Raw genomic sequence first — 27,962 nt, 5'->3', positions numbered from 1 at the left:
AATGTATACAACTTATCCTTGTTCATTCAAATGCTGATAGCTCTTCTCTACTATTTGGTTTCAATCCAGACATTGCATTGTGATGTTTATTCTAAGCATCACTTGCCTCAAGTTTGTGTAAACATAACACCATTTGTTCTCTATATTGTCAATTAAACATGCAGTCAGTGTTGTATAATGGAGAGAATAGGGTAAGACATCCTGGTTGGGAGGGGAGGAGAAGGAAGCAAGTGGAAGGAGTAGGAGAGCAGAGATGGGAGGAGAGAACTTGGAACCACAAGTAGAGATGAACTGGACCTAAGATATGACTAAAAGCAAGTATAATGGGTGAAATCTGAATGGCAGAAAACTATGCAGACTTGAAAGTTTAGGACGGAGTAACTATTGCCCAGCATTATGCTCTAGGTTAATTAAATAAATCCCAATCTCTGTGTGGTGATTTGGATATATAGCTGGTTTAGGAATAACCACTGATTAACTAAAAGTTAAATTGATAATGAATATTAATAACCCACAACAAATGGCACCCAACGTGGGGCAGAATTTACAGTAATCTAGCAGAAAGAAGGAAAGAAAGAAAGAAAGAAAGAAAGAAAGAAGAGTAAGAAAGAAAGAAAAAGTAAGCCAGGTGGTACAGTGGCACATGCCTGGAATCCCAGCACTTGGGGAGACAGAGGCAGGTGGATCTCTGTGAGTTCAAGGCCAACCTCATCTATAAAGCAAGTCCAGGATAGCCAAGGCTACACAGAGAAACCCTGTCTCGAAAACAACACCCCTCCCCCCCCCAAAAAAAAGAATAAATAAATGTTTGTGTGAGAGTGGGAAAGGGAACACTTATTCATTGCTGGTGAGAGTGTAAACAGAGTGAGGGTTCCTAAAGAGCACATATGATCCAGCTATAACACTCCTGACATACTCCCAAATGCCTCTACATCCTACAACAGAGACATCTGCTTATCAGTGTTCAGTTACTCTGTCATAACAGGCTAGAAATACAACAACCTAATTCCAGCCATAGAAGAGTAGATAATGAAAATGTGGTTCACAGATATAAAATGGAATATTATTCAACTGTAAAGAAATATGAAATCTGCAGGAAATAGATGCTAGACTTAAATTTTTAAATTGGAATACTCATAGATGTCAGGGAGCTAGTAAAGGTCCCTGGGGAGGAGTGATTTCAAGGAAAAGAAGATAGAATGCAGGTGGTATGAAGGGGGAAAAGGAATGGAACAGGAAGGGTTAAATGGCATGGGATGGGAAGGGGGAAGAAGAGTATGGGACTGCATAACTAACACCAAAAGGCCTTTGAAAGGATTATAGGAAAGCCTATTACTAAAGGAGCTCCCTAAAATACATACATACAGGAAAGTTTAAGTGGAGTTACTCTAAAACAAGGAAACAATGTTTCCCCTCAGGACATCATAGATTATCATAAAAATCACACTGCTAGTACAGGTCACTTTCCTGAGTTGTTGGTCCATAGGATCCCACAGATCCCTTCCAAAATATTACAGGCTATTGGCATTGTCTTGAACACCCTCCAGAACTTGATAGTAAGACCTCATTGCTGAAGATAGCACATATATGAGTCACAGGACAAGAGAAATCAAGGTGGAATCACTTGGAAGTGTCATCCCTACTAGCTAGCTTTCTCAGTGCTAGAAGGTTCTATGCACACTACTGGGAAAGAAGCAGAATCAACAATTGTATACAGTTCTGAAGCCGGTGAGCTACATGACTAGCCTGGCACAAGATGCCCACTGGTATGATACAAAGTATCATGAATGTTATGGGAGTAATCAACCACGGTCTGACTGGACTTAGGGCCTGTTCTACAAGATGGAATCTCTGCCTGGTGTTGTTAACGAGGCTAAAACCACACTGCTGGCTGTCACAGGCTCTAGCAGGCAACCTAGTATTATCATTCTGCTAAATGGACATAGTAGTAAACTTCCTGAAACTTTTATCTCTTTTATACCCATAGTGCATCTCTCAACCTTCAATGCAGAGACTTACAACTGGTCAACATACAGAGAATAAGGAACTTTGGGGTGCTTGGCTCTAAATAAGACATCTATGTCACATTCTCTGAGCTCAGGGATCATGATAGAAGGAGGGAGCAGAAAGTCAGAGACAGTGGACATCTACAGTGAACAGGGCTGTTGTACACATCAGCTCACAGTAGCTATGGCTACACATTTAAGATCTGTACAAGATCTCTCAGAACTCAGTGATCTTATGCAGAAGAGGAGGCAGAAAGATTCTAAGAGCCAGAGATGACATGAAAGATGACTCTCCAAGTACATAGTGCCTTCCAGATACAACAGATGCATCCAAACCCAGACAGACTGCAGCAGCACACACGAGAACTGCACAGGGTCAAGACAGCTTGCAGCACTGAGAGGGGAAAGTGGACACTGGGTCTCATCCCTAACCAAGAAGCTATCTAGACCTGATACCCACCAGCAAAGGAAAAATGGAGTGCCACTGGGTGATTATCGATCACACTCCTGGACATGCCCCATGCCCAGAAGTAGTTTGGACAACCCATAGTGAACTCAATGTCATTTTTGTAAACTTTTTGCTTCATTTTCGCATTTTTGTCTTATTGGTCTTTTTAACCAATAAGGTTAATAAGAGAGAAAGAACATAAAGTTAGATAGGTACGAAAGATCTGGGATGAGTTGAGAGGGGAAAAAATCAAAATATAGTATTTGGAAAGGTATAACTGTACAAGGTCTGTATCAAACCACACATGTATAAAACCAATTCCCAGCAATGGGGGAGGGGTTCATGAAGTCCCACCCCTACCTGAGGAGGCACTGGCAACAGATAGCTGATAGTGGAGGAGTAACTCCCGCAGATGATGGATGGAGCTCCTGAGAGGTTATCCATGGATGGCTCCACACCCACACATACAGGCAGAGTGAGAAAGGGAGAGAGAGGCAGCAGGAGGAAGAGCACGAGGGAGGGAAGGGACAGAGGGGGAGAGGAAGGAGGAGGGAGTGAGAACACATGACACTGGGAGGGAAATTGGTTCAGGGTGAAAAGGGAAGGAACAGGCAGGGTGGCAGCAATGGAAGTTAGATCCAAACACATCCAAACACAAATATGTGTGTGAATATTAAATAAAAACACTTAAATAAACAGAAATCTGAGCTCTTCTGCTCATTCTTTTTAAAGCCTTCCTGTGTTGTGAGCTATAAAGCAATGAAGTTTATTTGGTGGGGAAGCAGTATGGATGTCTAACATCTGGCTTTGAGGTTAATCTAAAAATGCGAGTAGTGTGCGTCTTCCTTGGTCCAACAGCAGAAAATTTAGTGCTTACTGGCTTCAGCCACACTATGGGTATAAAAGAGATAAAAGTTTGTTTTCTAAAACAAAGAAACACCACAAATGCTATAAGAAAGTTTAAAGTGTAATATTTATTTTCCCAGGTTATTTATTCTCCAAAATTATAGTGTTAAATTATATTTTCTGCATTGAATTCAATGTCTTCTCCACTCAACTCTCATTCAGTGACATCATCAACTAATAAGCCAGACTTCCTGGAGCAGTTGGCTGTTTTCCCAGTTACCATCATGATCATCAGGGGAATGGGAGGCTTACTAGAAAGGATGGCTTAGTTTTAAATAACTTTTCCTTTAGTGGAATGGAAAAACTTTAAGAAATGCAAGGAAAATGAAGAAAGCACATACTCTTCAAATAGATTTACACTTTTATAGTTTCTTAGGTGTCCCGAGGACCTAAAATCAAAACCATGCTAAGTCCTTTACACATTCTTGGCCTGTCCTTGTTCTTTTTGAAGGGCACACACAGCCCATAAGGTAAACATCAGGGTAAGAAGTGTGCCACTGGATTGCTTTGTAAGGATTCCCTCTATCAGTCACTCCGAAATGTCACCTGTATTCCAGTATTCTAGATTCAGGCAAGAAAGGACATTTAGGTTCAAGAATTGGCACAACCCTTAAGTGTGACAGATAACTGGGTGATCTACCTTCAGTAACTTTCCTTTAGAACTAGAGTAATAGTGGACAAGGTAGTAACATCTTCCAAGAAGAACAATAGGTAGTTTTTATTGTCCTTCAGAAAATAAAGTCACTTAGGGAAAGTGGGAGGGCAGTCTTACAAGAGGGGGCTGCAGGGCCCAGGGCAGGGGGCTTCTTCTGAAGTTTGCAGCTGTGTTTTAAGTCGACTTAGTTTTAAACAGTTTAGGTTTCAAGTCATTAAGAGAGAAGAAGTTCCCATGCACCCACACCTCCTTTCCCTGAAGTATCTGCCACACTTGGTGAGCATAAGGCAGGCTCTACTTAGATTCCCTGAATAGTCTTTTTCTATTGGAAATACTTTTGTCGTTGTTGAAATAGGGTTTTGCTAAATAATCCAGGCTGCTCTCCAACTCACAGTCCTGCCTCATGCTCTTTAGAAGTGACTACACATGTGAACCAGTGCATACAAGTTACCATATTTCATTTTGTTTGAGACAAGGTCTCATCACTATGTAGCACACTCAGGCATCAGAACTGTGATCTTCCTAAGTCTTGAGCCTCCTGCCTCAGCCTCTATAGTGTTGGAATTACATGTATGTGCCTCCATGCCCTGCTTGTAGCACTTTCAGTTTTTACAACTTAGCTTAAATTGGCAGCTGCTTAGACTGTGTCCGTGCTGACCCCACAGCTTTGATAAATAGCTCAGATACTGTGCTGATGCTCCTCTGTTGAGATTTTATTTTATTTTATTTTTTAAATCAGGATTATAGTGGAGCTGAAAACTTTTTGGGGAAAGACTAAAAAGATGTCATTTTATCATTTCTTCTTCCCAAGGGTGCACTCTCTTGATGAGTTTCCTATGCTGACAGCACCTCTGACCATCTTGCTGAGGGTCTGCAGAGTACTTGGCTGTAAGACAGGCATATTCCTTCATACTGCATGCTCTAAAATGAACCATTCTGTGTGGTTCACTAGCCCCTAGAAATCCATAGCTACATATGTGTGTGCAATCAGCCATGGCTTACCAAGCTAACTGTTCATAGTGTGGTTCCCAGTCAGAATGCACCAGTGTAGGCTCTGGCTCATCTGCAACCTGCCATATCAGCAGGGAAAAACATGTTTGCAACTCCTGTAGTCTGTTCACTTGGCCACTCGATCCCAGCATGCACAAAGAGCAGCACTGGAAATGTAGGCCTGCTCCTCGCAGAGCACAGTTATCTCCTTCACCACAGTCCTCAGGCACAGTTTCTTTTATCTATAGTCTCAAGGACTCAGTGGTAGATGGGAATGTAGCTCAGTGGCAGAACACTGTGTTGGCATATGCAGGGCCCTGGATTAGATCCCTAGTACTGCAAAAGAAAAAAACAGGGGCTACGGAGATGGCTAAGAGGATAAAGCATATACTGCCCATCCTTGAAGAACTGAATCTAACTCCCCAGAACCCACATAAATTCAGACCAGGAAATCCCAGGGCAAGCTGGCTGGATAAGATGAGTCAGTGAGGTCCAGGTTCAAGGAAAATACTCTGTCACAATACATAAGGCAAAGAGTGATTGAGAAAAACACCACACAGTATCACCTGCTGAACTCTGAGTTCATGCAGGTCCATGGGCACATGCACAGCACGAACACATACGTGTGTAAAAAGAAAACGAAAGCAAAGTTAGCGGGGCCACACCTTTCCTCACTCCTGAGGAAGGCTGGTGCAGTCCTGTTACAGTTTACTTTTTCTCCTGGGAAGGTCTGCCCTACACAGTGGTTATGACTTCCTTTACTTACTCATCACCAGACAACCATGTGACTGCAGCACTAGTCTTTACAGTGTGAAGGCAGATAGAGACAAGACACCAATGAACTGTGCCATGGCCTCTTCAGAAACGCCTGATACTTTACTCAGCCCTGTTGGGAAGGAGAATGAAATCCATCCCATGCTGTTGTTCACATCATTTTATTAAAGCCCACATCACTGAGGAAATATATTTTGTCCCTAAACCTAACTGAAAGTTCTTAGATTCTAGGTAGTCAGGTGAACACACTTGGGCCTATATATGCAATTGATTTGAATCAGAGCCTCATTCTGTAGCTCAGTCTGGCCTTGAATTCTTGATAATCCTCCTGTTTCTATCTCTGTGTGCCTCTGGGATTGCAGGCATGAAGTCACCACACCTAGCATCTTATTCTTAGGCACATAGAAGAGTTTAGTGAGATTTGTGGCTATCCATAGATAGAAGGATATCTTGACTCAACCAAAGTCTCGCATATGCACCCAAAAGGAAAGTGAAAGAAAGAGCAGCTTTCTGAAAGTTCCCTTCAACATCAACACATCTTATCCTCTTAGGACTCCACGGATAACACAAACTAAAATATGGCATAAAGGCTTCTATCACAACCATGTGTTTACTGAATCATGCCAAACAGAGACAGCAAAAACAAATCCTTATGTCGACCTTTCTCCAGGGAAACCAGGACTTGTACATGCAGTAGATTCAAGCCTATCTTTGTAGTTAGCCCTGGGGGTAGAAGGACATGTCTGAAGCTGTCAACAGTTCCTTCTGTCAACAGTTCCAACTGTCAAGAGTTCCTTCTTCCAACAATTTTAAATCAAAAGTGAAGCATCTAGGAGTATAAAAACTACTCAAACATTCAATATCCTTAAATGGTTAACATTGATAAAAGTCCTCAGTAATTCTAAACATTTTGAGGCTACAATAAGAACACCTGCTCCCTCCTGGTCTCCAAAGGTGCACTACACATAATCACTTTGCCTTTGTGCTCATGTAACTCTGTACCAACCCTGCAATTTCTCAAAGGCTACCTCAAATGCTGGCAGAAATAAGGCAGGAAGTAAATTCTCTCTGAGTGGCCTAGAAACCAGAGCAAGAGGAAAGATTACAGGCAACAGACAGGCTAATTAGATCTCAATGTCAAAGTGGCTTTTTAAAAGTAAATCTAAAAGAATTTGGGGAGGAGAGTGAGGAATAAATGCAAGCAATTGTCAAAGGGGTCAGTGTTCTAAGAGAGTGCCTTCAACAAAAGCTAACAGATGAGCAGCTCCTCATCTACCTCTTTAAGGATTCACCATGCTGACTTGCATTAAGGAAACAGGAAACTAGAGAAGAACAAACAAAGTTTGATTTAGAAATTCTCATTCTAAAACATCTGGATGACTGAAAAGAGTCAAAAAGACTAAGCTCAAGGGCTGCCTGTGTCAGGCACCGACTCGCCTCACTCTAAGAATCAGGTATCTTCCTGGTACAAGAGACCACAAGCCACATCCCAAGAAACCAGTGGGCAGTCTCCACAGGACTGACTGCTTTACTCCTCAGGAGAAACTGTCTCTTGCACTGGAAGTTCACACCAAATGACAACTGGCCAAGTCCAGGGAAACACAGCTACTGAGAGACAGGTACAGTAAGAAAGTCACACAGCATGGCTAACCTTCACACCCACTCTTCAGTGGCATCAGAGGGTATTTTGATAGCTTACTTCCATCAGCAGCTCTGGAAGTCTCTACCAGTGATCCCAACCAACAACCAGGCTCAGCATTTCAGCACCAAGCTGGCATTTCAAACTTCTAACTCAGAAATTTGGGAGCTGAATCCAGGACCATCTCCATCCTAAGGTACAGGAGGTCATCTTAAAAATAGTTTAGCATGCTTGGGGATTTACCTGCTGTCTGAATCTGAGTCTGTCTGGGTAAAGCTACAGAACAAGTAGAATCATTCCCACAGACTTAGTCTCTTCTTAGAGAGCATCCCTGAAATGCATGAGATTAGGGGCAGAATACACTTGGATAACCTACCTGCCACTCTGGTCAGAGGTCCAAGTCACTGACTGCCCCTCGGGTTTAGTTTTATACTGTATCCTGATGGCACGAGGAAAATCTGCAGCTGTCCGAACCCCCATCTTCCTGATCTGTATGCTCCAATTGTCAGTGTCAAAGAGGAGCTCCCCACAGCCAGGGGCCTTGCTGCAGCGAGTGTAGCAGTCTAACTGCTCCCTCCAACCATCTGCAGGCAGGGCCATAAGGTCACGAACAATTTCATGCCGGAGCTTCTCAGGAGTAGCTGCAAGCTTGGAAGCCTTTGTAAATCTCTCAAGGCCTGGCACAGAAGCCACATCTACCTCCTCTACCTTTAGCACAGATAAATCACAGCAGTCCAACACTAGCAAGAAATCCTCTTTCCCATGATTCCCTGTATCACAGCAGTACTTTGAGCTAGAGATCTCAGAATCATGTTCCTGGTTGTCATGGTTACCATCGCCACCAAAGGCATCTTGATCACCTTTACCACAGACTGCAGATTCTCTATACCCCATCTTAGGTGAGAAAGTACTTGCATCCATCTCGGGAACATGGCAGGGTTCAGCTGTCCTAAATGTGTAGGTTTCCTCTGACTCCATCTGAAAGGTTTCCTGGGTGGAACTCGTCTGTTTTTTAAAATGGTTTCCGTCTCCAAAGAAAAGCACTATGGTGCCCTCAAAGACTCGACTTCCAAAATCCACATCCAAATCCAATATGTAGTGCTTCACAAGTATGTGGCTAGTGTTGGCCATGAGAGGCAGATCATCCCGGGAAGGGTCCAGCTTTATGTCCATGGTGCAGTCTGCAGTTGGCAGCCTCTTAGCTGAGGTTTCAGAATCAGAACTGGCTGGCTTACCAAATAAGAAGCACCCACTGTCACAAATTACATTTCCACAACTTTCAATTCCCTGGTGAAAAAAAAAAAAAAAGTATGGTTAGAGGAAATTTCAAATAAGACCCTAAATGTCCCTGCAGTTGCAGATCCTTTAGTTGGTTACTGTACCTGGCAATCCCCAAGGTGGCAGATGCTCAGGGAAGGAGAAAGGCTCATCTTTCTGACTGACAGGAGAGAAGCTACATTACTGACTTCTGAGCTACTAAGGGACACAGTTTCAGAAAAGAACAATTCTTATGCAAAACTACAACTATTACTGTCTCTTGTTTTAAAAGATATTAAATGTATCACTTCTAATTTTGTGCATCAGAAGGTGATTGTTTTTCTACTGTGATTCTAAGTAACACATGTGGAGGGCTAAATGCCCTCATTCATTGTATTCTTTGAGAGTAATAATTTAATCCACACAATATAACTCCAGGGATTAATGCACTTTTCACATTAGGACTGTTCTCCTATCAGCACTTCCAGTAAATTACAGGAAAATGAGCCAATTTACCAGGAGTGCATTCTAACTATTCCTTTGAGATTGTTCATGGAGACTTTTCAAATTTATAGTTAAATACTCAAGGTATATATTACATCTTAATAGCTGAAAACCCATTAACATTCTGGCTAATAGCTTTCTTGTGGCAAACAAAAGGTCTTACTTGGAAGAATAAAGTATGCAAATATCTATAAAAGGAAAAGATAGATTAAAAATGTAGAAGCAGATGTTGTGATACAACATACAAGTTCTTCAGAAAAGATCCAAATCAAAATGTATTTCTTTATAATAGCAATAAAGCTACAAGAAAAAATTATTCAAATCACCTCAGCCCCTGACATGTACCTGATTTCTCTTAGCATATACTGCTTTTCTAAAAAAAAAAAAAAAAAAAGAAAGAAAAGAAAGAAAGAAAGAAAGAAGAAAGATGACAGAAAAGAACATGTAAACTTTTGTATTGGAAAACTCTTTAGAGCTGTCTCTGTCAACCACAGAACCATTACTTGTTTGACTAAGTAAACTGAGCACTGCTCCCCCTTTGTACTTTGCTGTTCACTTTCTTTCTGAGATTATCTACCCCTAACTAGACCTTATTATGGCACCTTCCAGCAAACAACCCAACTGAGTTTCTATCTTGTCCCTGGTGATTTCTTCATCAAGATCTCACCTAACCTTAGGGAACATGGCCTCTTATAGAACAGCAGTGTCTGCTCAAGGCAGACCTTCATACCTTTGGAGCTCCCCCCACCTTCTGCATATCCTTACTTTGAGGGCTGCTATTGGCTCCTACCTCTCATACCCATTTGTCAAATCCTCTCCTCCCTCCAAACCTCAGTTCAAGTACCTTAAAAATCCTTCCTGGATCCCTCCTTCTCACTAACCAAAATATTTGGTAATGACTTTATTTTGGAGTTTACAACACTTTCAGATAGGGCAGCCTCAAATTTGCATTAATTCTCCTGCCTCTGCCCCCTGAATGCTGGGGTTGTAGGTGTGGGCCACCAGGCTTGACTTGGGTATGAATTTAAGTATAACAGGAAAAGATAGAAATCAAGATAATAAAAAAAAAGTAGTTTGAGATTTCAGGAGAATTTAAGTATAACAGGAAAAAAAGATAGAAATCAAGATAAAAAAAAGTAGTTTGAACCTCAGAGTATACTCTTTTAGGGCTGGAAAACTGCTTTTCAAGCAAATGGTTCCAGAAAACAAGCTGGAGTAGCCATCCTAATATCTAATAAAATAGACTTTCAACCCAAGTTAATCAAAAAAGATAAGGAGGGCCACTATATTCTCATCAAAGGAAAAATCCACCAAGAGGACATCACAATCTTGAATATCTATGCCACAAATACAAGAGCACCGACATTCGTAAATGAAACATTATTAAAGCTTAAATCATACATTGATCCTAATACCTTAATAGTGGGAGACTTCAACACTCCACTCTCACCAAGGGACAGATCAACTAGACAGACACCAAATAGGGAAATAAAAGCACTCACAGAATCCCTAAATCAAATGGACCTAATAGACGTCTACAGATCATTTCACCCAAACTCAAAAGAGTACACCTTCTTTTCAGTACCGCATGGAACCTTTTCCAAAATAGACCATATAGTGGGCCACAAAGCAAGCCTCAACATCTACAAAAGGATTGAAATAATCCCTTGTATACTATCTGACCACCATGGACTAAAGCTAGACATCAACAACAACAGAAACAACAAAAAGCCGACACACACATGGAAACTGAACAACTTACTACTCAATGACAGCTGGGTTAAGGAAGAAATAAAGAAAGAAATTAAAGACTTCCTAGAATTCAATGAAAAGGAAGGCACAACATACCCAAATTTATGGGACACATTGAAAGCAGTGCTCAGAGGAAAATTTATAGCACTAAGTGCCTGCAAGAAGAAATTCGTAACATCACATACAAACAACTTAATGGCCCAACTGAAAACCCTAGAAAAAAAAGAAGCAGATACACCCAAGAGGAGCAGACCGCTGGAAATAATCAAACTAAGGGCTGAAATCAATCAACTAGAAACAAATAAAACTATCCAAAGAATCAATGAAACAAAAAGCTGGTTCTTTGAGAAAATCAACAAGATAGACAAATCCTTAGCCAAACTAACTAAAAAGCAGAGAGAAACTATCCAGATCAGCAAAATCAGAAATGAAAATGGGGACATAACCACAGACATTGAGGAAATCCAAACAATTATTAGGTCATACTACAAAAGCCTATATGCCACAAAATTTGAGAATCTAAATGAAATGGATAATTTTCTTGAAAGATTCCATCTACCAAAACTAAGTCAAGATCAGGTAGAAAGACTGAATAGCCCTATATCTCCCAAGGAAATCGAAGCAGTCATTAACAGTCTCCCCTCCAAAAAAAGCCCTGGACCAGATGGCTTCAGTGCAGAATTCTACAAGACCTTCAAAGAAGTGCTAACTCCAATTCTCCTCAAGCTATTCCACAAAATAGAAACAGAAGGAACACTACCAAACTCATTCTATGAAGCCACAGTCACCTTAATACCTAAACCACACAAAGACCCAACAAAAAAAGAGAACTTCAGGCCTATCTCTCTTATGAACATTGACGCAAAAATACTCAATAAAATACTTGCAAACCGAATCCAAGAACACATCAAAGATATCATCCACCATGACCAAGTAGGCTTCATCCCAGGCATGCAAGGGTGGTTCAACATACGGAAATCCATCAATGTAATCCACTACATAAACAAACTGAAGGAGAAAAACCACATGATCATCTCCTTAGATGCCGAAAAAGCATTTGACAAAGTCCAACACCCATTCATGTTTAAAGTCTTGGAGAGATCAGGGATACAAGGCACATACCTAAACATAGTAAAGGCAATATATAGCAAGCCTATAGCTAACATCAAACTGAACGGAGAGAAACTTAAATCAATCCCACTGAAATCAGGGACAAGACAAGGCTGTCCATTGTCCCCATATCTCTTCAACATAGTACTTGAAGTACTAGCCAGAGCAATAAGACAACTAAAGGAGATCAAGGGGATACAAATCGGAAAGGAAGAGGTCAAAGTGTCACTATTTGCAGATGATATGATAGTATACATGAGCGACCCCAAAAATTCAACCAGAGAACTCCTTCAGCTGATAAACACCTTCAGCAAAGTGGCAGGATATAAAATCAACTCAAAAAAATCAGAAGCCCTCCTATATACCAAAGACAAAAAGGCTGAGAAAGAAATTAGGGAAACAACAGCCTTCACAATAGCCACTAATAACATAAAGTACCTTGGTGTGACTCTAACCAAGCAAGTGAAAGACCTGTTTGAGAAAAACTTCAAGTCTCTGAAGAAAGAAATCGAAGAAGATATCAGAAGATGGAAAGATCTCCCGTGCTCATGGATTGGTAGGATTAACATTGTGAAAATGGCCATCCTGCCAAAAGCAATCTACAGATTCAATGCAATTCCCATCAAAATACCAACACAATTCTTTACAGACCTTGAAAAAAAGATTCTCAGCTTCATATGGAGAAACAAAAAACCCAGAATCTCCAAAACGATCCTGTACAACAACAGATCATCTGGAGGTATCTCCATTCCTGATCTCAAGCTGTACTACAGGGCAACAGTAATAAAAACTGCATGGTATTGGCATAGAAACAGAAAGGAGGATCAATGGAACCGCATAGAAGACCCAGAAATAAATCCACACACCTATGAATACTCGATATTCAACAAAGAAGCCAATTCCATTCAATGGAAAAAAGACAGCATCTTCAACAAATGGTGCTGGACCAGCTGGATGTCTACATGCAGAAAAATGAAAATAGATCCATATTTATCACCCTGCACAAAACTAAAGTCAAAGTGGATCAAGGACCTCAACATAAAACCAGATACCCTAAATCAATTGGAAAAAAAAGTGGGGAACAGCCTAGAACTCATTGGCACAGGAGACAACTTCCTGAACAGAACACCAACAGCACAGGCTCTAAGAGCAACAATCAATAAATGGGACCTCATGAAACTGAAAAGCTTCTGTAAAGCAAAGGATACCATCATCAAAACAAAACGACTGCGTACAGATTGGGAAAGAATCTTCACTAACCCTTTATCTGACAGAGGACTAATATCCAGTATATACAAAGAACTAAAGAAGCTGAAAAGCAGCAATCCAAGTAATCCAATTAAAAAATGGGGAACAGAGCTAAACAGAGAATTCTCGACAGAGGAATATCGAATGGCAGAAAAACACTTAAAGAAATGCTCATCCTCATTAGCCATCAGGGAAATGCAAATCAAAACGACCCTGAGATATCACCTTACACCCATCAGAATGGCCAAGATGAAAAACTCAAGCGATAACACATGCTGGAGAGGTTGTGGAGAAAGGGGAACCCTCCTCCACTGCTGGTGGGAATGTAAACTGGTACAACCACTCTGGAAAGCGATCTGGTGCTTTCTAAGACAAATAGGAATAGTGCTTCCTCCAGACCCAGCTATACCACTGCTAGGTATATACCCAAAGTTTGTTCAAGTACACAAAAAGGACACTTGCTCAACCATGTTTATAGCAGCTCTATTTGTAATAGCCAGAACCTGGAAACAACCCAGATGTCCATCAACGGTGGAATGGGTACAGAAATTGTGGTATTTTTATACAATGGAATACTACTCAGCAATCAAAAAGGAGGAAATCATGAAATTTGCAGGCAAATGGTGGGATCTAGAAAAGATCATTCTGAGTGAAATATCCCAGAAGGAGAAAGACAAACCTGGGATATACTCACTTATATAGACCTATAAGATATGATAAACATAATGAAATCTATACACCTAAAAAAGATAATCAATTGAGCGGACATGGGGTAAGATGATCAATCCTCGTTTAGAAAGACAGATGGGATGTGCATTGAACGTATGACAGGAGTCTACTGAGAGCATCTGAAAGACTCTAACTAGCAGTGTTTTCAAAGCAAAGACTCATGACCAAACCTTTGGCAGAGTACAGGGAATCATAAGAAAGAAGGGGAGTTAGTCTGATGGGGAAAGGATAGGAGCTCCACAAGGACCAAATATATCTGGGCACAGGGTCTTTTCTGAGACTGACATTCAACCAAGGACCATGTATGGATATAACCTAGAACCTCCTCTCAGATGTAGCCTGTGGTAGCTCAGTAACCAATTGGTTTCCCAAAGTGAGGGGAACAGGGACTATTTCTAACAGGAACTCAATGACTGGCTCTTTGGTCTCCCCACCACCGAAGGGAGGAGCAGTCCCGTTAGGCCACAGAGGAGGGCTTTGCAGCCAGTCCTGAAGATACCTGATAAAACAGGATCAGATGAATGGGGAGGAGGTCCCCCCTATCAGTGGACTTGGAAAGGGGCACGGTGGAGATGAGGGAGGGAGGGAGGGACTGGAAGGGAATGAGGGATGGGGACATGGCTGGGATACAGAGTTAAAATGTAACTGATATAAAAAAAAAAAAAAAAAAGATACTGTTATGGTTTGAATGTAAAATATGCACCGGTAGCTCGTGCCCCTTTGAACACATAAGCCTCAGCTTGTGGTACTGTTTGGGAAGTTTGTGGCAACTTCAGACCTGAAACCTCTTTGGACAAGGTGAGCCATGGAGAGCAAGCCTTGAGGTGTTCTCTTCACTCTCTGCTTCCCTACCGGTACAATGTGATCTGCCACTCATTCTGTTCCTGCAGCCAAGTTTTTTACACCATGATGGACATTATCTTCTCAAACTATGAATAAAATAAACTTTTACAGTCTTTAAAAAAAAAAAAGTAGCTTGAGATTTCAGGAGAATCTGGCATCTGTCTTAGTACCAGTCAAGGCAGTGTGTAAAAAGGTAAGTGAGGGTCAGTTACTTTCTACACAATCTCCACTGAACTACTATTTATGACTAATAAAATCTGATATCAACTGCACCTACTAGTGGGAAATCACAGTGAAAAGTACTTTCTGCTGCTGCCCATCGTTCTTAGAGCTACCTTAGAGCTCCATCCTGTCAGACTGGCTATCAAAACTGTCACCATCAGCTCCTGGAGGTAGTTTCTGATGGCCAACCACTGATGCTTCTCAAGTGCCTGCTATTTGGCACAGACTTTTTTGAGAAGTTGGGTCTCTATGCTGCCCAGTCTAGCCTTGGGATCCCACTTCAGCCTCCAAGAGCTACCATAACTAGTGTTTGCCTCATGCTAGTTCTTTGCATGTTGTGCATTTATCACTAGACTGACAAGCCTTTGGTTTTCTTCACCAGTGCTTTCTCCATAGAGGCCAAGCTAAGTCTTGCTTTCTAACCTCCCCAGTCCCACACTTGATGACCCATTCTCCGCTGATTACTTGAGCCCCTACTCTGCAGAAATGATCATGAATCTTTGAAATGAAAAGAACCTTCAGGTCTTTGCAATTAATGCCACTTCCTAATGTAGAGGGGGCAATATTCTTCTTAATAAAGGGACCAGTCTGTTTGGAACTCCAACTTTTGGAGATTTTTGTACAAAACTTCTGATCATATGGGGAATTACAGTGGATATTAAACTACCTGCACCATTATTGGTAAAAGCTAAACTGGGAGTGTAGCTTACTGAAGGAGTAAAATGAAAATGAATTCCAAAGGAAAAGTACCCAATGCTGAACTATGTCAGAGCTCCCAAAAGAGGTGGCCACTTCCTCCATTTAGGACGTAAGATGGGAAGAGCAGAGACTGTTTTGTGGCCAGGACTGTTCCCTCAAAGCAAAAGGGAGCTGAATAAATGTATCACATGATGTGTCTACCTTCCTAAGAAGTAAAGTCATAGCCAAATCTCTCTTGCCACAGGAAGGAAAAGACAGAAACTAGCAATAAGAGTCCCTCTTCACTGTTCTTAGACTCTCATTCCTTTGGTATTTTTCTCTTGCCAATATTTTCTTTGTCAATAATCCTCTCCTGTTCCTGACATCAAAGGGTCTCTATCTTCATAAATGAGATACCCTGGCCCTGTGCAAACATTAATGGACACAGTTCTAGGGATCAAACCCAGAGCTTGACACACTTCCACCACTGACTATATCTCTGTTGAGACATGCTACAGTTCTGTTTGCTAAGTCTTTACTTCACTGAACTTTAAAACTAAAAGAATTCTTTGGGTACACTCATTCCAGATCTCTTGTTTTACAGCTGTAGACCACAAAACCCAGAGAGGCAGAGTTCTTAGACAAAAGTCAGCCATTTTTCTTCTATAGACAAGGGATGAACTTTTCTACCTGCTGATACTTTACCTTGAAGATTTACCCTCCAGGTCACATGGTGTCTCATTTATAACTGTCCAAAGTACTAAATATCATCCAAAGACTCTTTGCACCCCTACCTACCTTTTTCAATCCATAGTCTTGCAGTTAGTTCCTCAAGTGGTTTTTTGTTTTGTTTCCTGTCTTGTCCTTTCTTTTTTTTTCTTTCTTCTTTTTTCCTCCTTCCCTCCCACCCTCCCTTCTTTCTTTCTTTCCTTCTTTCTTCCTTTCTTCCTGTATGAAGGAACGTATTTAAAGCTACCCCCAGGAGATACTGAACAGCACTGTCACTAATATGGAAGCCCATATTAGTACCTTGATGCTCCTTCACACATTTACTTCTTTTGTTGTATTTGTGCATGAACTAAATCTCCCTTCTCTGGAAGTACACAGCTTTCACTAGCGTCAATCGAGGTCACAGTCCCACACTTAGGGGAAAAGATGAACTGACTGTGGTTGCAAATGCATGTCTGTGGCTACTTTGAAAGGCTTTCTCAGCAAATGGTAACCATATTTCTAAAAAGTCTGTTGACTTCAGCAGTTTGGCTATTACTGTGTTCTGATTTTAAATGCCAGCCTGCCTCACTGAAGCATTTTCCACTTGCTGTCATAAGCTATAACAGGGAAAAGCCTCCCTCCCTATCAAAACCAACAGTTTTCCCCAGCTACACACTGCAGCTCTGAAGCACGCATGTGTTGTACTCCAACGCTTAAATGTTCCTCTCAGCAACACCACTGGAAGGTTCCAGAGGATCCATGCACAGCTAATAAAGCAATCAGAAAAGAGGCTGCCCTGCTCCCTTCTGTGTGGCCCCAAACAGCCTCGTTAGACACAGTCCCACCCTCCATGGAAAACTACTCCATGCTCCTTCCAAGCTACAGATTGCTCTGTACAATTCTCATGGCCCATTACATATTATATATATATATATATATATATATATATATATATATATATATATATACCTTGGGACTAGTGATTCACTTCTGGTTCATGGCTATGCTGAGTGGACAGCACCTTCTACTTTAAGTTCTCCATACACACATGTATGAAGCTGACACTGGACACATTTGTGGCTTTAACATATAGTTCCTTACAACACAGGTCCAGTTCACATAAATCTATAGTCTGGTAAACATCGTCACCTGACAAACCTCCTCTGGGCTGATGTTTTCTAGGAAACACACCACATCTTTTTCACATCATTTTTCCCCTTTGCAATTTACCTGGGGCCAATGGAGGAATTTCTGATTATGTTCATCTTCTGTTCTGTCTGATAGGAAGGGCAGCTCCACATTTACTCTGCAAGCTCTCAAAGGAAAATAGCTTTATCTTACCTGGGTATGTTTGTCCTTTAAGATTCGGCAAACATGCTTTCCGCCAGGGAAGCAGGTAGTCTAACTGTAGGTCTTCCCCTCTCCCTCTGGCTTCTCCAAATTCAATCCCCCAGTTTCATCACCTGCTGGGGCCTCCCATCTCCCATCCCCATCTCCTGGGGAACACACAGATTTTCCTCTTCTAACCTCTCTCTCCACTCATTGCTTTGTCTCAGACCCCAACTCCAGGAAGCCCTCCCTAGGAACACACAGACCACTCTGGCCAGGAAAACAGTAGGCTAATGGCCAGGCAAACAGCAGACCTTCACCTCTCTCTCTTTTCCTCCAAAGCTGGTCCCCCATTCTTATCCCCAGCTCTGTAGCAGACCTTCTGATGTGGCCTTTCCACACACTGACTCCATTCCCAGGGGACTTAGCGGGTCCTGGAGGAACATACCCTGCTTTTCCCCCTCCTGCCCCACTCAACGTCCCCCTCATAGCCCATCTCCATTCCTAAGTGGCATGTCCCAAAACCTGGAACCAAATTTTACTGGAACTCTCAGTGGCAGCACCTGTCAGGATCCCAGAAGAATTTCTGACCAGACAACTCACAGCCACCACACCCTCCTAAGAACCAGAGATGGCAACAGAAACCGAGGAACAAACCCATTCAACAAAGACAAGACCAAACATCAGCACCTAGAGCTATAATCATTCCAAACTCAGACAGGAGAATAATAGCAGACTCAGTAGCAGACAGGACAATCCATCTCCACTGGAGCCCAGCAACTCTGCCACAGAAGATTCTGAGTATACCAACATAGTTGAAACACAATAAAAAGACCTTAAAACAGCTGTTATAAATAAGATAGAGGTCCTTAAAGAACAAGTAAATAAATCAATTAAAGAAATCTATGAAAACACAAATGATGAAAGAGAAATGAATAATACAGTACAAGATAGGAAACTGGAAACAGAATCAATAAAGAAAACCCAAACTGAGGGGAATCTGGAAATGAAAACTTCAGGAGCTCGAACAGGAACATCTGAGGCAAGTCTCACCAACAGACAAGACATGGAAAAGAGGATGTCAGGCATTGAAGACCCATGGAAGAATAGATACCTTGCTCAAAGAAAATGTTAAATCTAAAAACCCCTTGCACAAAACATCCAGAAAATCTGGAACATTAAGAAAATACTGAATCTAAGATGAATAGGAGTAAGGAAGGAAAAGAAACCCAGGTCAAAGGTTAAATTTTTTTTTAACAAAATCATAATAAAATTTCTCTAACCTAAAAAAGGAGATACCTATAAAGACACAGGAAGCATGCAGAACACCAAATACACTTGACTAGAAAAGTCCCCTCAGCACAACACACTAAACACACAGAACAACATCAATAATTAAAAGCTGCATAAGGGCATAAGAAACATAAGGGCAGTAACATAAGAAAAGACATATTAGATTAACACCTGACTTCTCAGCAGGTGTTCTTTTAGACTTCTCAGAGTCTAAAAGCCAGAAGGGCCTAGACAGCTGTTCTGAGAACACAGATCCTAGCTCACCACTCAGCAAAATCTTCAGTCATAATGGATGAAGAAAATAAGATATTCCATGACAAAAACCAAATTTAAGCAATATCTGTCTACAAATCCAGCCCTACAGAAGACACTAGGAAAAAAATTCCAACCGAAAAAGGTTAACCAGCCCAAGAAAACACGGGAAATAAATATTCCCAGACTAACAAATCAACAGAGAAGATTTAATCTTGATGACCTGAGTTTAACCCTCAGAATCTTGTAAAAAGCTGGTAAGGAGCATCTGTAATCCCAGAATTTCTGAAATGAGATAGGAAGTGAAAACAAAATCATCATGAAACTCAAGGATCAGCTGAACCTGCAAAATACAAATACAGATATCTTGCCTCAACAAGATAAAAGGCAAGAACTCACTCCTGCAACTTGTCCTCTGCCTCCTTCCCCTACAGATTCATATAGACTTATACACATACATACATACACATACACACACACCACCACCACCACAACAAAATAACAGAAATCAACAGACACTGCTCATAGATATCTCTCAATATCAATGATCTCAAATCCCTAATAAAAATACACAGACTAACAGAATGGATGCTGTTTGTTTCTGCATCTAAGAAACACACTTTAACATCAAGGATAGTAATCACCTCAGGGTAAAAGCAAAGAAAAAGATACTCCAAGCAAATGGACCCAAGGAACAAGGTGGTTGCAGCTATTTTAATATGTGACAAAATAGACCCCAAACCAAAACCAATCTTAAAAAACATGGAAGGGTACCATATCCACCAAGGAAAAATCCATCAAGAGAACACTGCAATTGTTTTTTTAAAAGATGGGGGTCTTTCTATGTAACCCTGGCTTTCCTGGAACTTATTACGTAGACCAGGCTATCCTCAAACTTAGAGATATACCTGCCTCAGCCACCCAAGTTCTGGGATTAAAGGTGCCACCATGCCCAGCTCAGCATTGCAATTCTTAACATCTGTGCACCAAACACAAGGGCACCAAGTTCTTAAAAAAAAACAACAAACAAACAAAAATACCATTACACTGACCCTCACACACTGATAGTGGGAGACTTCAATACCACACCCTCACCAAAAGACATACTCTCTACACAAAAACTAAACAGAGAAATGCTAGAGCTGATGTTATAAACCAAAGGGACCTAACATATTTATAAAACATTTCACCCATACACAAAAGAATATAACCTTTTCTCTGTACCTCAGGGAACTTTTTTTTAAAATTAATGACATAACCAGACACAAGTAAGTCTCAACAGATACAAGAAAACTGAACTAAAACCTTGCATCCTATCTGATCACCAAATATTAAAGCTGGATATCAACAACAGAAACAACAGAAAGATTTCAAACTCATGGAAACCAAAAAACTCACTACTCAATGAAAGATTGGTCAAGACAGAAATTAAGAAAGAAATTAAAAACTTTCTAAAATATATGTAACATACCACACTTATGGGACACAATGAAGGCAGTGTAAAAGGTAAGTTGTTGTAAAAGGTAAGTCCATAGCTCTAAGCACCTACATAAAAAATAAAAAATAAAAAATAAATAAAACAAAAAAGCTGGAGAGATCTCATACTAAAAAATTAACAACACACCTGCAAGCTCTAGAACAGAAAGAAAGAAACAAAGAAGGAAGGAAAGAAGGAAGGATAGAAGGAAGGAAGGAAGGAAGAAATCACACCAAAAAAGGAGTAGATGGTAAGAAACAATCAAACTCAGGGCTGAAATCAGTAAAATAAAAACAAAACAAAACAAAATCAATGAAACAAAGAGTTGGGTTTGTTTGGTTTTTGTTTTTGTTGTTTAGAATATCAGTAAGATTGACAAAGCCTTAGCCAAATTAACTAAAAAACAAATGGAGAGATTATCCAAATAAACAAAATTAGAAATGAAAGGGGATACATAACAGACACTGAGGAAATCCAGAGAATCATAAAGATATACTTTTAAAAAAACCTGTATTCTACCAAATTGGAAAATATAAAAGAAATGAATAACTTTCTCCATAGGTACCACTTACCAAAGTTAAATCAAGATCAGATAAACAACTTACACAGGCCTATAATCCCTAGTGAAATGGAAGCAGTTATTAAAAGACTCCAAAACAACAAAAGGCCAGGGCCAGATGGTTTAGCACGGAATTCTACCACAATTTTAAATATGGGTTAATTCCAACACTCCTCAAATTATTCCACAAAATGGAAACAAAAGGAGCATTGCCCAGTTCATTTTATGAGGCCATAGTTACCCTGATACCCAAACCATATAAAAAGCCAACAAAGAAAGAGTTATAGAAAAATTTTTCTTATGAACATAGATAAAAAAAAATCTCAATAAAATACTTGCAAACAGAATTCAAGAACATATCAAAAAGATCATACACTCTGATGGAGAAGGCTTCTTCCCAGAGATGTAGGTATAGTTCAACATATGTAATCAATAAGTGTAATCCACCATATAAACAAACAAAAGACAAAAACCACATGATCATTTCATTAGATGCAGAAAAGGCCTTTGAAAATATCCAACCTTCCTTCACCATAAAAATCCTAGAGAGATTAGAGGATACAAGGGACATACCCTTAACATAATAAAGGCAGTTCAGATCAAGCCCATAAACAATATCTACTTAAACAGAGACAAACTCAAAGGAATTCTACTAAAATCAGGAGCAAGACAAGGTTATCAACTGTAGGGATAGTGTTGTTGTGCACTGTGTAAAAATTCAAATGCTGATTTCTGTGCCCTCCATTCCTTGTTGCAATCCTTGTTCTGAGAATCTCCAGTTTAAACTTTACTCCCCAATTGTTCCCTGATATGTCCATAAAAGAGCTTAACAGCCAATCACCAAGCACGGGAGAGAATAAGGCTGGACTTCCAGCCAGCCAGAGGAGGAGAAGAGAGAGAGAGAAAGAGAGAGAAAGGAAGTGGAGATTGAGCCACATGCAGAGGTTCAGAAGACATCATAAGAAAAGAGCAGCAGAAAACGGTAAAATGCAAGTACCTCGGTGATTTGGGCATAGAGGGAGCCAGACTATTATATTTACTTACAAGTTTTAAGGTAGAATAGTGTAATAACTGCTCAGTATTGTGCCTTAAAACTTGTTAAATATAATAGTTCAGTCTCAATTATTTGAGTGTTAGTTGGGATAATAGTAACATTAACATTCTGGCATACCAAGTGTGGCAGAACTTACATACACTCTAAGCTTAGACAGAAACAAGTACAGAGCAGTTTGTTCATGCAAGTCCTTAAAGAAAAAAATAAACAAGCAAACAAACCACTTAGCAACCACAGTTACTCAGGCAAAAGCTCAGGGATCCTTGATTAGAATCCCTCCATACCCACCCCAAAGTATAGCAAGGCCTATAGCCTGCTGAAAAAAAAAAAAAAAAGGAAGCCAGACACAGAATGACAGCAAAATTTCTGATGTTTTAATTCTAAAAAGAAAAAGAGATTTAGAGGAGAAATTTCATAGATAAAAATAATTTAGAATTGGTAACTATAAAGAAAATAAGAAACAAAGATGAGAGGCACAATAACACAAAATTTCTAGATTTTATAAAATGCTCTTTTAGATGGTTAAAAGATAGAAAGTGACAAAAGAAAAATTAGAACATAAAAAGTAAAGTCTCTGAAGGAGAGCAAAAGAAATAGATAAAAATATTTTCAAAGGTACATAGATGCCAAAAAATAAATAAGTAAATAAGCAAACTGAACATGATAGTCAAAAAAATTAATAAATAATAAATATGAAAATAAAAAATAATAATGAAATAAATAATAAAAAAATAATAATAATAATGAAATAGTCTCCACAGAAAGACTTAGATTTTAAAAAAAATTTTCCACACTAAAAGATAGAAAACACTGTAAAAGAGGGCATATTGACCACATATAATTTTGTCTTGACTGTCAACTTGCAAATAATATGTTCAGTAATAAGTATAGTTTTATGTATCCCTTTTAAGCAAGATCAAGCTAAAACCCATTTAGAGGAAATTAGAGAAATTTATAACTTAAAATGAGGAAGGAGAAATGTGAAAAATGGAGAAAAACATTAGATGAAAAATAAGAGAAATTTTTAATTAAAATGAGGGGAAAAAGAAATATGAGAAATGGACACAGACATTAGAAAAATTTTTTAAAATTGTAAACAGAAATGAGGATACTAAAATAATAGAAAGATGGAAACACACATTAAAAAACTGGAAAAATTTATAAGCAAAAATGAAGAAGAAACTAAAAAACAAAGGAAAGTCAGCTACGAGTTGTTAGAAAACCAACGTTAGCTTGTCGTGTTAGTGTACAACTGCCAGCTAGAACAATGGACAATGGTGGCATAATGCTTGTGAAGCCCATAGTTAACGCTGTTTGTGTGACCAAGAATCTGAGACTAGAGAGAACAGGCATCTAAGTAAAACCAAATACTATTCTAAGGAAACAAAACAAAACAAAAACCCTAATAAAATGACTCCTAATAACATTCTGCTGAACTCAAGGATCAGTTTCTTGTTCAGCCATCAGAGAAACTTCTTCCTGCAGCAAATGGAAACAAATTATGCTGAGTGAGAGATCTTAAGCACACTTAACCCTAAACTGGATATCTCTTTAAAAGCCCTCCCCAGGGAGTAGGGAACCCTGCAGATGGGGAGGGGAAAAAGTGTAAGAACAGAGGGGAAGGAGGACACCAAACAAGGCCCTCTAAATCTACATGATCATAGGTCATATGAATTCACAGAGATGGAGGCCATGTGCACTGGGCCTGCACTGGTCTGTACCAGGTCCTCTGCTTTCAGTTTAGTGTTTTTATAGTATTCCTGAGTGTGCAGACTGTGGGTCTCTGATTCTTATGCTTTCTCTTAAGCTCTTTTCCTTCTGTTTATTTTGCCAAATTTTGATGTGTTGGATTGTTTTGTTTTGGTTTTTTTTTTCTCTAAGGAAGGGAAAACCATAATCAGGGTATATTATGTGAGAAAAACATCTATTTTTAATAAGAAGAAAAATGTAAAAGAAAAAGATTCAGCAAATGTTCTTAAAGATAGATAGTTCACCAGCTTTCTGGACACAATTCCTTAGATACATATAAATACAGGAACATAGCCAAATGCTGTCAAATTCGATGAAATAACTTCAGAGTCAGAAATTAACATATTCTAAGTCCAACCACACCACTCTGTGTCTAGAAGCAGCACATCAACACTGTAACTTCTTTCACTCAGTAGTTTTGAAATATACCAGTTGGCCAGGTGTGGTGGTACATCAAAACTGTAACATCAAAACTCAAGACGTTGAGGCAGGAACTTGACAAATTTAGACCAAGCATGTGTGAGGCTGTGAGCCTAATATCCAGTACTGAGGGGGGAAATATGTATACCTTCTAGATTTACTGCTGAACAATTAATAGCCATGGTGGATAGCATTTTTGCAGAAGAATTGCCACCTGTGCTGGCTAGTTTTATGTCAACTTGATAGAAGTTAGAATCATCTGAGAAGAGGAATTGAGAAACTGCTTCCCTAAGATTGGACTGCAGGCAAGCTTGTAATTAGAGATTGATGGGGAGAGGGCCCAGTGCACAATGAGTGGTATCACCCTGGGCTGGTGGTCCTGGGTTCTATTCGAAAGCAGGCTAAGCAAGCCATAAGAGCAAGCCAGTAAGCAGCACCCTCCTTGGCCTCATCAACTCCTGCCTCTAGATTCTTGCCCTCCTTGTGTTCCAGTTCTGACTTCTTTCAATGATAAACAGTGCTGTAGAGGTGTAAGCCAAATAAACCCTCTCCTCCATAAGTTGGTCATGATGTTTTATCACAGCAATAATAACCCCGAACTAAGACACTGTGAATATGTGCACGTGTGTGAGCATTGTGCACATGCCTGTTCATACAAAAAAAATAAGAAAAGAGCATCAGATCCCACAGAGCTGCAGTTACATGCCCAGCTTCTTATGTGTTATGAACTCCAGTCCCCACGACTGTGCAGCAAGTGCTCCTACCCACTGAGCCCTTTCTGTAGCCCTCGACATCAAATTTTAGACTGGATTTGTCACTGATCCTAGAGGTCACTGTATCAGCTAGCTTATCAACCACAGGCAGGATTCCACCTGTCTCCACTCCCAGTGATGGGGTTCCAGACATCATTTTGAGAAAAGAAGTAAAGGCCAGTGCATATTTAAGGAGGAAAAAAAAAACTGACTTTGCATTGAGATGCAGAAGTGGTAAAATATTACATAGCAGAGGAACACAAGATGGGAGACTCTACGAGGATCATTCTAGGAAAATCTCATCTGCTCAGTTGCTCATGTCTCTTTAACTCAGGAGGAGCCTTTTGGGAATTCTTTCAACACCTGTGCGTGCAGGGTCTTAACTGAATTGTCAGTAGATGGCGGTGCGGCTTCTGAGGCTGGCACACTGAGCACTCCAGACAGAATATTCTGTACGATTACAGCACCTCTTTGTGCTGACATTTGTTACTGTTTGCCTGTCTTTATACACATTTTGTTGTTTTCCCTCTGGCTCTGTACTGTGTGGTTCAGCTTGTGTAATTGAGGACTCGTTTTTTTACTTCTCTAAGACTCAGAATGCTACTTCTCTAAGACTCAGAATGCTATTTCAGTCTGAGGACTTATGCATTTTGTTCATGTACAGCCAGCCTGAGGTAGACAGCAAAATCCCCTGACTCTTTGCTAGGAAAGAATAAACTTCCCTCTCCACTGTGTGTAGGGGTCACCACCCTTTGGTGACTTGAAGGTGACTTTTGGTGACTCATGGCTTAAGGCTTTAGGTCAGTAACTCAACTTTGGTTTTTGTGTGTACTGGGTGACCAACTGTGGCAATTTCCTCTTACATATTCACATCACAACATGGGCTTGGTTTTGCATTTGTCTAATACTGTTCTCCCATCAATGCAAGGGATTCCCAACTCCTATCAGACTAACCTTCCAGTAGTAGCGCTTGCAAACTCCCAAGAATAGCATCAGTATGTACTTGCATCAAGGTGAAGAAAGTAGTTAAAAACTGTAGGCAGTTGACACTTTCAAGAGAATGATACCACGTTTCACAGTCCGTATTTTTTTTCTCCCAAGAGCAGGTCTACCTAGTTGGTACTGGGCTGAGAAGCTAGAACTTATATTAAATCCTGCAGTCTTACTGGTTACACAATATTAACATTGTTCAGGGACAACAGAATCTGGAGTCTTTACAAAGTATGAGTCACAGTTCCAAAGTACTCAGCAGAACAAAAAGAGGAGACATGAACAGACTCAAAGAAAAAGCATTCAGAACCAAATGGGGTGTGCCAAACATCAAAATTAACAAGTAAGGATTAAAGTCACATTTAATTATCACTAAGGGAACAAATACTGTAATAAAATAAACTAAAGGAAAACTTGGAGAAATAGAAATTACTTAAGATAAAAGAAACAGAAGATGCTACATCCTGCATAGCTTCGGTCTCAGAGCCTTGACTAGGGACAGTGAGGGCACAAAGGAAGGACAGAGACACAGAGGAAAGCTGGGGTCAGTGGTCTGCATGCTCTGATAGTGCCATACCTATTAGCACAGCAACCTGGACTCTGGAACACAATGTCAGCTCAGTGGGGTGAGGTTAGTTTGGCCAGGGGTCTCTGTAGCTGAGCAGTCTTGGGCTGAAGAAGCTGTAATTGCTAGCTTTTGCATGTGCTGGTCAATTGACTGTGAAGATTAACACTTCCACCAGAGGAAGAAAGAAGGTTATATGTCAACTTTAAGCCTGACCCATACATATGGGGAAAGACTTTGCCAATTTCCCACATGTCTGAGGTCTTGATCTTGTCATGGCTGTGCCCATGTCAACAATATATATCCATTTGGCATTCCTCTGCTCCCTACAGAAGAAACTTCAGAATAATACACATGGAATGAAAAATCACTAGATTGTTTTTAATCGCAACTTAGAGATTCAAAGGAAAGAGTAAGAAGAGATCAATAGTTATTCAGGTATTATTCAATCTAAAAAAACAGAAAAAAAATGTTTAAAGAAAGGAACACAGCACTCCAATAACCTTTAGGCTAAAAATAAAAGGTAAAATGTCAACAGAATTTTAATCTAGGAAGGGCTAGTAAAACAAAATGAGAGAACAAAGCACTGTAAGAAGCCATGACAAGCAGAATGCAATGCTGGCTGCATTACATCTAGCTTTAAATACCACTTTCCAGTGAAAGGAACCAGGCTCCTCAGACAAACAGATGCTTATAGGATAGGGCAGGGAAAGCACAAGATGAGCCTAGAGGGTTTCAGTTGATTCCAAATGCAGTCAAGTGACAACCAAGACTGGCCAACATAGCATCTTCCAGGGAGAGAAGAAGGGAGGGACAGGAAGGGACAGGAGCCAACCTGAAGAGCTCCTAAAGGCTGGACCAAGGGGAGCATAAATTAAGTATTTGGTGATACTGGGTTATAGCTGAAAGAATAAAAATGCCACCCATGAGTCTATTCTCATATAAACATAAGGTTGCCTGACTGGATGAATATGACTTGGCAAATGATAGGGAACAGAAAAGGAAAAACTGCTGTTCTCAGTAGAGAAACTCTGAATCTTCTCACTGTCA

At 40.2% G+C, this 27,962-nt stretch overlaps 1 protein-coding gene across 27 annotated transcripts in view; it reads right to left on the bottom strand.

The window, feature by feature from the left end:
• Aopep (aminopeptidase O (putative)) overlaps window positions 1–27,962 on the bottom strand; it is a 293,944-nt gene that overhangs the window by 242,193 nt on the left and 23,789 nt on the right. For all 27 annotated transcript variants that reach the window (XR_009590799.1, XR_009590807.1, XR_009590806.1 and 24 more), the window contains exon 2: window positions 7,795–8,705. Coding sequence is in view for 14 of the 27 variants with exons in the window: in XM_060380323.1 (XP_060236306.1) it covers window positions 7,795–8,591 (797 nt within the window). In the remaining 13 variants the exon portion in view is untranslated. The remainder of the gene's footprint in view (window positions 1–7,794; window positions 8,706–27,962) is intronic.

The sequence above is a fragment of the Meriones unguiculatus genome, chromosome 3 (assembly GCF_030254825.1).
Source record: "Meriones unguiculatus strain TT.TT164.6M chromosome 3, Bangor_MerUng_6.1, whole genome shotgun sequence".
Lineage (NCBI taxonomy): Eukaryota > Metazoa > Chordata > Mammalia > Rodentia > Muridae > Meriones > Meriones unguiculatus.
This window is presented reverse-complemented; position numbering and strand designations above follow the sequence as displayed.